This window comes from Rhagoletis zephyria, unplaced genomic scaffold, assembly GCF_001687245.7.
Source record: "Rhagoletis zephyria isolate East Lansing unplaced genomic scaffold, Rhagoletis_zephyria_1.1 Rzeph_scaffold_01558, whole genome shotgun sequence".
NCBI lineage: Eukaryota > Metazoa > Arthropoda > Insecta > Diptera > Tephritidae > Rhagoletis > Rhagoletis zephyria.
Window position 1 is genome coordinate 1 of NW_016158642.1, and position 11,213 is coordinate 11,213.

At 35.0% G+C, this 11,213-nt stretch overlaps 2 protein-coding genes across 2 annotated transcripts; both read left to right on the top strand.

Moving 5' to 3' along the window:
• Window positions 1-1,220: 1,220 nt before the first annotated feature.
• Window positions 1,221-5,471, top strand: LOC108364440 (mucin-5AC-like; the record flags this gene model as incomplete). Its single annotated transcript, XM_017618112.1, has 2 exons — window positions 1,221-1,517; window positions 4,137-5,471. Coding segments are annotated over 2 exons (1,632 nt in total), but the record flags the coding sequence as incomplete, so codon positions are not given.
• An 818-nt stretch (window positions 5,472-6,289) lies between these two features.
• On the top strand, window positions 6,290-10,230 carry LOC108364437 (putative uncharacterized protein DDB_G0277255; the record flags this gene model as incomplete). The annotated part of the gene is made up of 2 exons (XM_017618108.1): window positions 6,290-6,322; window positions 9,656-10,230. Coding segments are annotated over 2 exons (432 nt in total), but the record flags the coding sequence as incomplete, so codon positions are not given.
• Window positions 10,231-11,213: the final 983 nt, after the last annotated feature.

An 11,213-nucleotide genomic window follows, 5' to 3' on the forward strand; every position in this document is an offset into this window, starting at 1 on the left:
TACCCATACTCTTGTTCTGCATTGCACTGAAATTTTTTAATACTTTTTTACATAATCATATTTTTCAAATTTTAAAGTCCTTTTAAAACAATCCTGACGTCAGTGAAAAAACTAAGAAAGTAGTTTTACTATATTTGACACATGGCTTCGCGAATATATTAAATGTTTTGTGTGTAAAATTTACTGTTGCACGTTTTTATATACATATGTATATACAGTGGCGGTCAAAAGTGGATGAATGGTGTTTCGTATTTGATATTTACAATGTTTTTCAAGCTATAATTTCCAAACTATATACAAAATTTAGAAAAAATCCACAAAATTGTATCTTAACTTCGAGCTTTTTAACCAGAATTTATTTTTTATTTTTTTGTGTATGCAGTTAACAGGGTTATAAAATTGTATTAAAATATTTTTTTAGATATTCATTTATAAAAATAGGGTTAATGCTTTAACAAAAATCACACTTTCTAATTTTATAAAAATTTAGAAAAATTCCACAAATTTTTGTCTAAATTTCGAGCTTTTTTAACCAGATTTTTTTTTTGTGTATGCAGTTAGCAGGATTATAAAATTTTATTAACATAAGTGCAAGTTTTGAGCGACTAAAAAATCGCATTGATTTTTAATAACTTTTTTTTTTGTTGACGGCGTTTTGAACTTTTTCCCATATAATATATATATTTTTTTTTGTGGATGAATATGCGTAAGACCTTTTGAAAAAAAAAATAAAAACCTTCAAGCAGTTTTCCAAAATTTCACATTTTATATGAAAAACCGAAAAAGCCGTCAGCAAAAAAAAATATTAAAAATCAGTGCGATTTTTTTTAGCTACTCAAAACTTGCACTAATTTTACTAAAATTGTATAATCCTGTTAACTGCATATGCCAAAAATTTAAAAAAATATGGTTTAACAGCTCGAAATTTAGAAAAAAAATTGTGGAATTTTTCTAAATTCTGTATAAAGTTTGAAAGTGTAATTTTTGTTAAAGCATAAACCATACTTTTATAAAAAAATTGATTTCTTTTCTTCGAAATTTGTGAGTATCAAGACTTGTACTTTCATAAATATGAAACTAGTGTTTTTCCCAGAAATGTAATGCTTTTTAATTAAAGCATAATAAATATTAAATACCCCTCTCCTGAACTTTTTTTACTTACTTTTCAAAATCTTTTTTGAAATTAAACCATTTCTCCAACTTATGCACTGATAATTCAGACCATTGATGAAGAAATAAATCGTTTTGTCAATCGTATACTACAAGAAATTGGTCCTATATTGCTGGGTACAGCACTCAATCCAAAGTTGACAAGTGGACGCCGCACTAACGATACCCAAACGTTGGATGTTGCTGGTAACGATGAAGAGGACATCGTTAGCAAAGAAAATTCCAACAATAATGACTATGTTGGCAATAACGACAGAAGTTTCTCCGAAGAGGATAATCTAAATGCAAGTGGAATTGACGAAAGTGCTTTGCGTGCTGAAGACGACGAGGATGATATACCCGAAACAGTATTCGTGCCAGATATAGAATTCGGACGCAAGAAAAAGCGCGAAGAAATTGAAAAGGAAAATTCAAAAGAAAAGGATGATGATGATGATGATGAAGAGAAAATTTAAGACACAATTTTAAGTGCTTAAAAAAGAACAATACACCAAAAAAACAAACAACAGAAGGAAAATTAACAAAGAGTATTACACATTAATTTTGTTACAAAAGACACAAACATACAAACCAACACGTGCAACACGAATGAATGCATACAAAGCAATCCAATTGGCTCACAAAACAATTGACTTTTAAACAAACAAAGTTTTATTGGCCTGCTTGACACTGTTGTTAAATATTTTAAGCTTTATTTGAAATGTACAATTTCCGCGCAACTGTTATGCTTTTGAAAGTTTTTGCTTATTGCGTATTCTGAAGCCCTTTGTTTTATGCCCTTATGTAGTTGTTGGTCTGTGTTAAAGCGCAAAGACTTATTCTTTTAGAAAAATTACGTTTTTTAAGTTCTTTTAATTTTTCGTTGATCTAGTAAAAATTTTTTTATTTCAAACCAAATTGTTTATTTTTTGGATTTTCGTTGCATGCAGTAGTTGAATTTTCCAGTGCTGCTAAGTATGTAGTTCATGAAAGTTTAATTTGCACTGAAAACTTTTACGAGTATTTGCGATATTTAGTATTATTATTTTTTCTATAAGTTATGATAATTATGCAACTTTTACCGAAATAACGAGATTCCGACGCAGGTGACTCTTAAATAAATATTACGAAAAACATTTTTTTCGTTCATACACGCTAACCTCCTGAACATCCTAGTTATTGACACGGTACTTTGGGAAAACCTCTTATCTCAAAAATCAAAACAAATTCGCATCTCGTAAAATTCTTTCAAAATAGGACATAAATACTTAGATTTATTATATATATATTATATTCAAAGTACTTAATCTTTAATATTCAGATAAAAAAAGTTATTAAAAATGATTTTTTGTTAATAATAGAAAGTTGGCTGTTAGAGAGTGTTCTTTTAGAGACGAGGTTTTGCGAAAGTACCGTCGTTATGCGCTTACAGTTACCAATTTTTGTGCTGATATAAATATATTTAGCTATCTGTTTTCTGAGTGTAGCTCCATCCACAAGTGCGGGGCTAACTGCTGCAGAATACCTTGATTATCGTGGGAACCTAGACTAAATGTCAACCCGAAATCGGCGTAGTACTGTCGCTCTGAAATGAAGTGAGATAATTTATTTTTTGATGTATTTTGGAACGAATTCCCGTCATTGGCTGTCAAGTTTTTAGTTCCTGAAATTACACGCCTCTCGATATTGAGAACAAGTTATCCACACGTATTGCTTCTAGTCATTATTGGGAAGCCAATTCGGTATTAGCTGTCATACTACTGCATGCTGCTATAAAAGGAGCTGCACTTTGGCTTATCGACTTTTGTCCAAATCTGTCTTGAGTAACCATCTGCTACGATAGCCAGGCAGGTTTAAGGTTAGCGGAATGCTGTGAAATTTCGCAAAAATGGCTAGAGAATACAGATAAGTTGTCAACAAGTTAGCTTGTAAGTTCACCACCCTCATGGGGACGAGCTTGCGAGTAACTGCACTCGCGTCGGGACATACCGCTATCTACGCCCTCTACACAGGCAAACGTCCAGAATTATAACAGGTCACTGTTTGATGGGAAGGCATGCTACATATTTAGTAGAGTAGTGGTCTTACAGGGCTTAAGCATGCCTCCCCTCTGCTGGATGCAGGTAGCCACTTCAACTCACTCTTTTTTCTGTTAAATCTCCTTGTTATGGTCATTTTTTACCCTCTTCCACAAAAGATACAAAAAGGCGCATCTAAAAAAAAATTTCGCATAAATATTTCCCGTCTTATTTTGCGTAGAACAAATATTATGTCTAAAATGTAAAGATTGCATTGTTTTTTGTGCCCATTTACCAAAAGAATTTACAAAGAGGTTGTACCTTAACACGTATTTTTTGAGTCGCCTCTACCAGAATCTGTCGTCGGAACCCTGTTATTTTTTTATGTACAGTGTAATAATTAGAAATATTTCATATCAAACTCTTTCCTCGTTATAAACGATATTAGATATTTTCATCAGATATTTCTTTATGCTTATTTACATATATATTAGGTTTCCTTATGATCATAAAGCAATTGATTACACGATATTTTTCAACAGTTTTTTATTAAAAAATTTAAAAGTTTTGTAGCAATAATTTGCTGCTTATTAAGTACGCAAAACTTTTTCCCCACCACAGTCCGCTCTTTTATGGATAACACAGACTTTTGTTATAATTATTTGTTCGAAATATTTTTTCTTCATCCGCACTAAAATATATCACATTTAATTGCATTGGACGAAAAAAAATCTAAATTAATTAAAAATCTTAACCCAATTGGCTTCTCAAACTAAGCTGCTGCGCTCATTCATATGCATCGATCCAAAAGCTTCAAAAAGGATTCTAATAAAAAGACCATTCAAAACTGCGAATTTTCTTTATCTACCGAAATTTAAAAAAAAAAAAAACGATACCATGTTTCAAAATGTTTTCTATTTTATTGTTGTTTCTGACTTGGTGCACTCTTCCACCCCTTTCCCATTATAGCAAATCGACGACATAGTTAATCGCATTATAGGCCAGGTAATACGTGTTGCCGGTCCCAGTCTGCTACCGGCGCTGCTCGGCAACAATCGACCAACCACCGAGCGTTCAGACTTCGATGCTGATTTCGACGACGACGATGATGACTCCAGTAATGATGTTAATTCTCAGGAGAAAAATAGTGTTTTCAGCAAAAGTGATGCTGCTACATCGGCGCCCAGTGACAGCAGTGATACTGGTGGCACGCGTGTAAGCATCGTCTTGCCAACATTCGCGCCAGCGAATGAATCATCTTCGGATGCAGCAAATAAAGTGAGTTTCGCGCAAGGCGCTGAAGAAGCAACAACTAGTGTTGCAACGTCAACATCAACATCAACATCAACAACAGCAGCAACAGCGACAACGACCACGACAACTAGCACAATATCGACGCCTGTCATCACAAGCACAACGGTGACAACAATCAGTCCTCAGCCAATAACTCCACTGACAATTACCACTACCAGTCGGCCCATTGAAATATTCACCACTCCAAATCCAACTACCGTCGCGGCTAGTCCATCACCAACTACTACCAACGTTCCCACGCCTGCACCAACAACCCTTTCACCAGTCACATTGCCCACCACTACCATTAATTCCATATTAGTTATACCTAGAAATAAAGGTAAAAGTTCGAGTAGCACTAATGCCAATAGAGGCAACACAAATATACCTAATTTAGCCACAACATCTGCCACAATTGAAGCTGACACAGAAAGTTCCTACACCACCACCACCACCACATCCACACCCTCAACACCCTCAACACCCTCGACTATCCCAATTACCACCACTGCCACATCAATACAATATCCCACCAAACCAACCACAATCTCGGACATTTTAAATACAGCTACAGCAACAAAAGAAATCGTTGCAGGCGATACACTACCAACACCAACAATACCAGCCACCTATTTGGGCACATTTGATGGCGCAGTAGACGGCAAGCCAAATAGTATACGAGTACGAAATCCATTCACACTACCAACTCCAACTCCAACTCCACCTCCACCATCCTTAGCACCAACACCAACACCACAACAATCACTTGAAACCACCACGTTGCCGTTTGCTGTTGATGTTGATCGATCACAGCTTGTTGCTTTAGTCGACAATATAAATCGTTTATTGAATTCACCAAATCTTCTTATTACTAATAGAAATAATGCAAATACAACACCAGCAACAACAACAAATACAATTACAACAACGCCTTCAATAGCAGTTTCAACACAATCGACGGAGTTAAATACAACTATAAAAATTACAAAACTCCTACCTGTGGCTAATTAATTGGGAAAAAATTGTAAAAAACAAAAAATATAAATATGTACATATAGAAACAGTAAATAAATAGCAACAATTATTAAGTACTACAAGCATTGCCACCGAAACAGCCACAAGCGATAACAACTATTTAGTACAATGCCAGCAAAAAATAAAATTAAAGCGAACTGGAAATTTCCATTAAGTAATCGGCTAAGAGCATTTATGTAGTTACAACAATAATTTTTCATTCACACAAAAACAGTAACAGCAGCAACAACGAGTATAAAAAAAAAGCCACCAAGTAATCAGCAGCAAAACGAGTACATATATGTAGAAACATATGTATTTATGTATGCCAACATTCGAATGCATTAGCTTGTACGATCAGACAGCAATTCACCACGTTCGCCATTTACTACAACTCACAAAATATCGTTTTAAAATAATACATATGTAGGTACTTATACGAGTATGTATTACCTTATCTACATATAAATACGTTCGTTGTGCGTGTTTTTTTTTTCACATATTCACCACATCTGCAACAAAGCACCAACAACAAACAGCAACTCATTTTGTGCATTAATGAGTACTTAATTTGGTCGTTTTTCACTATGTTGCTATTGTCGCATCTCATGGTGTATTTCCGTTTCCATTGTTATCGCAGACGTTCGTTATCTACATTGTGTTTACCGCGTAATCACTTAATTCACTCCTTTGTACTATGTCGATTTTAACAAATTTTCATCTGTTGGCGGTTATTGAACTCAGTCTCTCCACTCCCCGATGCCCCTGTGCTCACTCTCATCGTAGTGTTTTTGTGAATCTTTCTAAATATTTATTTTGTGTGCGCATATTCAGAGTACTGTCATCTGGTAATTAAATCATCCCATTGAAAACTAATTTGTGTGAACCATATCTACATAATATGTGTATATAAAAATTATTAACCATGTGCTGCAAAAATTTTAAAACCATTGCAAATAAAGTTATATGTATGCGAGAATAAAAACATTTTACTTTTAGCTTGGCCGGTTTGAGAACAGGGGGGATACTCTGTAATGCGATGCTAAAGAGAAATGCGATGCGATGGGCAATCGCCACATCGTAGTACTACGACGTTTTTGCCTATCGCATCGCATTTCTCTTTCGCATCGGTTTACAGAGTAGCCCCCCAGAGCGAATAATAGCGCTGTCAGTCTTGGTACGTCACTTAGGATTAAACTGACACTTCAGGAGTATGTAAATAATGTTGCAATGACGTATGTAAATAAGGGCGACAGCTGATTTTCGTTAACATACGCAACAACTTCATTGTGGTGTCTCTCTATGTTCCATATGCCACTACCTTCACATACTTTTCCGGCATTGACGTCAAGTACCCATTCTGATGGCGCTATAACTCGGACAACATGTTTTATCAATTTTAAAAAAAAGCATCCTAATGTGTAAACTTTTGATATATACCCTAGAACGAAGAAAGCGCGTAAGACTCGAAACTTTAATTAAAATTACAAAATGTTAATAAAAATTATTTTCGAGCCTAAGATTTTCGTTTTCGGATACAAAAAAATGGGTTTCTGACATTGAAATTTTTCTGACTTTTGTAATTCGTATGATAAATACATTTGAGGAAGGATTTTTTCGGTATTAAAGGATTAGATATGGTGAAAAATTTAGCATTTTTAAACAATTTTCTTTTTTTTTATGCAACAAGTTATGCAAATGTATAATATTTTGTTTTAGCTTACAAAAAATGTTTTGTGCCAACCTTTTTGTTGAGTAGTATTTGCTTGAACTGATCCTTCGGTTTGTGGTCTGCGGCTTGAAATTATAACAATATAACGATATATTAATTTTTACTAGAAGCATTTTTATGAGAGAATCAGACACGTCGATTTTCCATTGCCTGCCGAATGGCGACCGCTTTAGTAAAGGCTTTTCCTTTGGACTTTTCCTGAGCCAGGGATCATATCTGGGTCCTTCATGGCCTGTTACTCAATGCCTGGTTATCACTAACTGGTTATCGACTCCCTGTTATATTTTTTTGAGTCGATCACGTCGATAACAATGTATAATCTGGAGTTAGTGTTAACCAAGCGTTGAGTAACTGGCCCTTAGAGTTGTAGTAAGCACATTTGAACACAAAGCTATATGGACTGGTTACCCATATAATATTTTACTGGTTCGTCTCGATCCTGATAGAAGCTTCTGTTCTTAGAAATTAAACAAACATACGAACCCTAAAAAAAATATATACCCGATTTTCAAGTCTCAATAAACTACAAAGTTTTAAGGAAAACTAATTTAAAGTTTTGCAATCGTAAGTACGTTCACCTGGAGTAGTAAATTAAACTGTACTTTGTGACTCATACACCAGTATCGAGACATGCGCCTTGTTTAGCTGAAAACTGCTTCCAAACTATGCGTGACCAAAAAGACTTCATCACCTTGCCTTCCAAGGGTTTCTTGCAGAACTAACTGAGCTGACCAGGTGTGCGGGAAAAGGAGCCCTCTCCAAAGTGCCCTGCCAGTTCATCGGCCCTGCAGTTAATTTTGGCGTGGAACTCATGGTATCCAAGTATTCTGAAGGCAATCGCCGAAAGTTTTCGACCATACCATCAAAGACCCAATGGCCTTAATTTCCCCTCGGCTTACCGAATATACACGTGTATGTAGGCGCATATCCTTGACTGGTATTCTATTCGTAAGCATCCAATCCACTGCTCCATTCAACTTAAATAAATTTACTGGGCCCTGATTACAAAGATTTCAGTCCGTTCAAACTGCCTTTCAAGGAATACGAAAGGTAAAGAATCCAGGGGACTCAGCAACGGTCGGATAAGGCCGATATGATTCCAACGTTAGGACCGCTCTTTGCACGCTCTCCAGCGGCTTAACCCACACGAGGACATCAAACAATAAAATTAATTAATTAAATTACGGTCGCATAGAGCCAATTAACCACCTTCGTCGAGAGACCTCACGCTCTAAACAATGTAAGGTTATCGAAGCCTTATTTAGATAAAAATCTAAAAAAAAATATCGTAAAAGTTCATAATTGAAGTTCGAAAAAGTTTTAAATAATATAGGTTATTTTTAAGAATAGAAATTATTTCTTGTCGAAAATTACTCAGATATTTATGATAGGGTATATATGAATCGAATTGTAGCGATTAGATTATGATTTTTATATTAATATTAAAGGTAACTGAAGTGGTTTAAAAGAAATCAGCAGAAAAGAAAAATCGATGCAAAATTTTTAGGTAATATTGACGTTAAAGTCTGTTAGAACCTCACGTCAGCTGTAGCCCGGTAGCGGTTAGAGATGCGTACTACCACACGTTAGGACCTAAAAGCGATCCCTGGCCTAATCTCCGAGTATATTTCTGCCATGAAAATAAAAAACATTTCATAAAACCATTGGGGTTAAATTATAAGTCCCTCCATTTGCGTTATAAGATCAAGACGCACACCATAAATTGGAGTAGAAGCCCGGCCAAACACCTCTGAGCGCCAAATATTTATATACTTATTATGTTCGAACATCGAAATTGTCTACAAAATTTCCAATAAATACATTTTATGCAGCACTAGTTATTTAGTTTAATCAAATACCGTAACTAACTAATAACTGACAAAACTTAGAAAAATTTCAACTACCTAAAACATCAGCGCTCCAGTAGAATTATCACTCATAAATCATATTCTCGCCCTATAATTAAATTAAAAGGCATGAGAGTTAATCGAGTTTGTTACTCTTCATTTTGGTAAAAAAAAGGTGTTTTAATGAAAACTAAAAAAAAAAATAATAATAATAATTAAATGCCCAAAATACCCAGCGACTTAGTGTTAAGCAATACTTTTATATATTTTGTCGTATGTTTCGAATTTTGTTTTTATATGTATTTAGTCGCGACCTTGCCTTATTTAAGAACGGTCTTATTGGTTTATTTGTGTACTCGTGACCATTAGGTAATCTGTCACAGCGTTTGTCCCCCACTTTCTTCCGCACTGCCTGCATACATATATTTTGCACTTACTGTATTCCAACTAAGTTCCACCGCATATTTATATCTTCCTTAAACATACCACCACAACAAAAAAAATACATACATTTCTTACTTCAAAAATGTTTCAAAAACGAACAAATCGTACCTACATAAATTTGCATACGTAATTCAATTCTGACTGTGATGTTGTTGTAGCAAATCGATGATCAAGTGAATCGTATAATTTCGAAATTATTGCGCACTTTGGGGCCCACTCTGCTGCGTACTGCCGTACAAGGCAATACTGCCAATCGCGCTCGCACCTCTTTCGATGCTGATTTCGATGACGATGATGATAGTAGCAGCAGCAGTAGCAGCAGCAGCAGCAGCAGTAGCAGTAGTAGTAGCAGCAGCAGTGGCTCGACTAGTTTTACCTCCAACAACGGCAGCGGTACACGCGTTTCCATCGAGTTGCCAACATTCGAACCAGACAATGACGAAGAGAATGAAATTGGCAGCGTTACCAGTTCCAGCAGCCAGGAAACAGCGACTCTACGCTACAAATGTGAGTGCGAGAGGATACTCGTTTTAAGTAGTTCATATATAATTGAGTAATTTCAAAATGCGTTGCGCGAAGCAAGTGAGCGCTCGCTTTGTATGAGCATTGAGTGCGTGATATGTCAAATTGACAGTTAAAATATAACGTCAAATTGACAGTTGTAAACGTAAATGCTGAACAAAACTAATTTTTTTATTAATTTGCTTAATTGGATTTTTTGCTTAGAAATTCTTTTTAAATTTATTATTATTTTTTAATTGGTAACAGAATCCTCAAAAAATTTGTTAAAATTCAAAGTTAACGAATAATTGGCAACAAATTGGCAACACAAAAAATTAGAATACTGGAAATTTTATGAACCATTTATGGGCGTAAGGAAATAGCAACCACAAAAAATAAGTCAACAACAAATACTATTGAAAAAGTAGTAAACATCATGGAACACCACTTAACAACAACGCAGACGGTCGATGCTACAACAAATGCAACAACATCAGTCTAACACTAAACAAAAACAAAAACATACCAACTAAACAAATGTACTTTTGTGTGAAAAATAAAATTTACTTACTCTTACTCTAATAAACTATTACTTTTCTGTTTCATTTTGTCTTTAATTTTCACTTGCATGTGATACTCACCATTCACTTTTATCATTTTAACAACCAAGCCAAACCCAGTTGTCTTTTCTGGCAGCTACCAATTTCTCTACATTTTGAAATTGTACGCTGCAATAATTTCATTAGTCATTACTGCAAGTGCATTTATGTATGTCGTTTATCATTTGAAATGTCATTCGTGTAAAATGCAACACTGACAACTTTCTCTTTCTCACTCACACACACACTCACATGCTCTAATGCTTCGCTCCATACGCCTTTCGCTCGCTCGCCCTCTCTCTCTCTCCGTTTTTTTGGCGCTGACATTGTCGTTCGCAGCAAACGTTTGAAAAACATTTGTAGTTCGAAAAAAAACGCTAAGCACAGTGGGCGCTGTGTAGTTAATTTGTTTGAAATTTTACTCACATAAGCTGGTGTTTATTATAAAAAAATGCTGCAAATTAAAATTTAGTAATAAATGTATATTTTGCAGAGCTTACAGTTAGTTCCAAAAGCATGTACCTATGTATGTATGTAGTACATGACAACAGGCGCATTTGGAAAAGTGTTGGTAGGCATTTTGGTTTTAATACAAAAAAAAAATATTGCAAAAGAT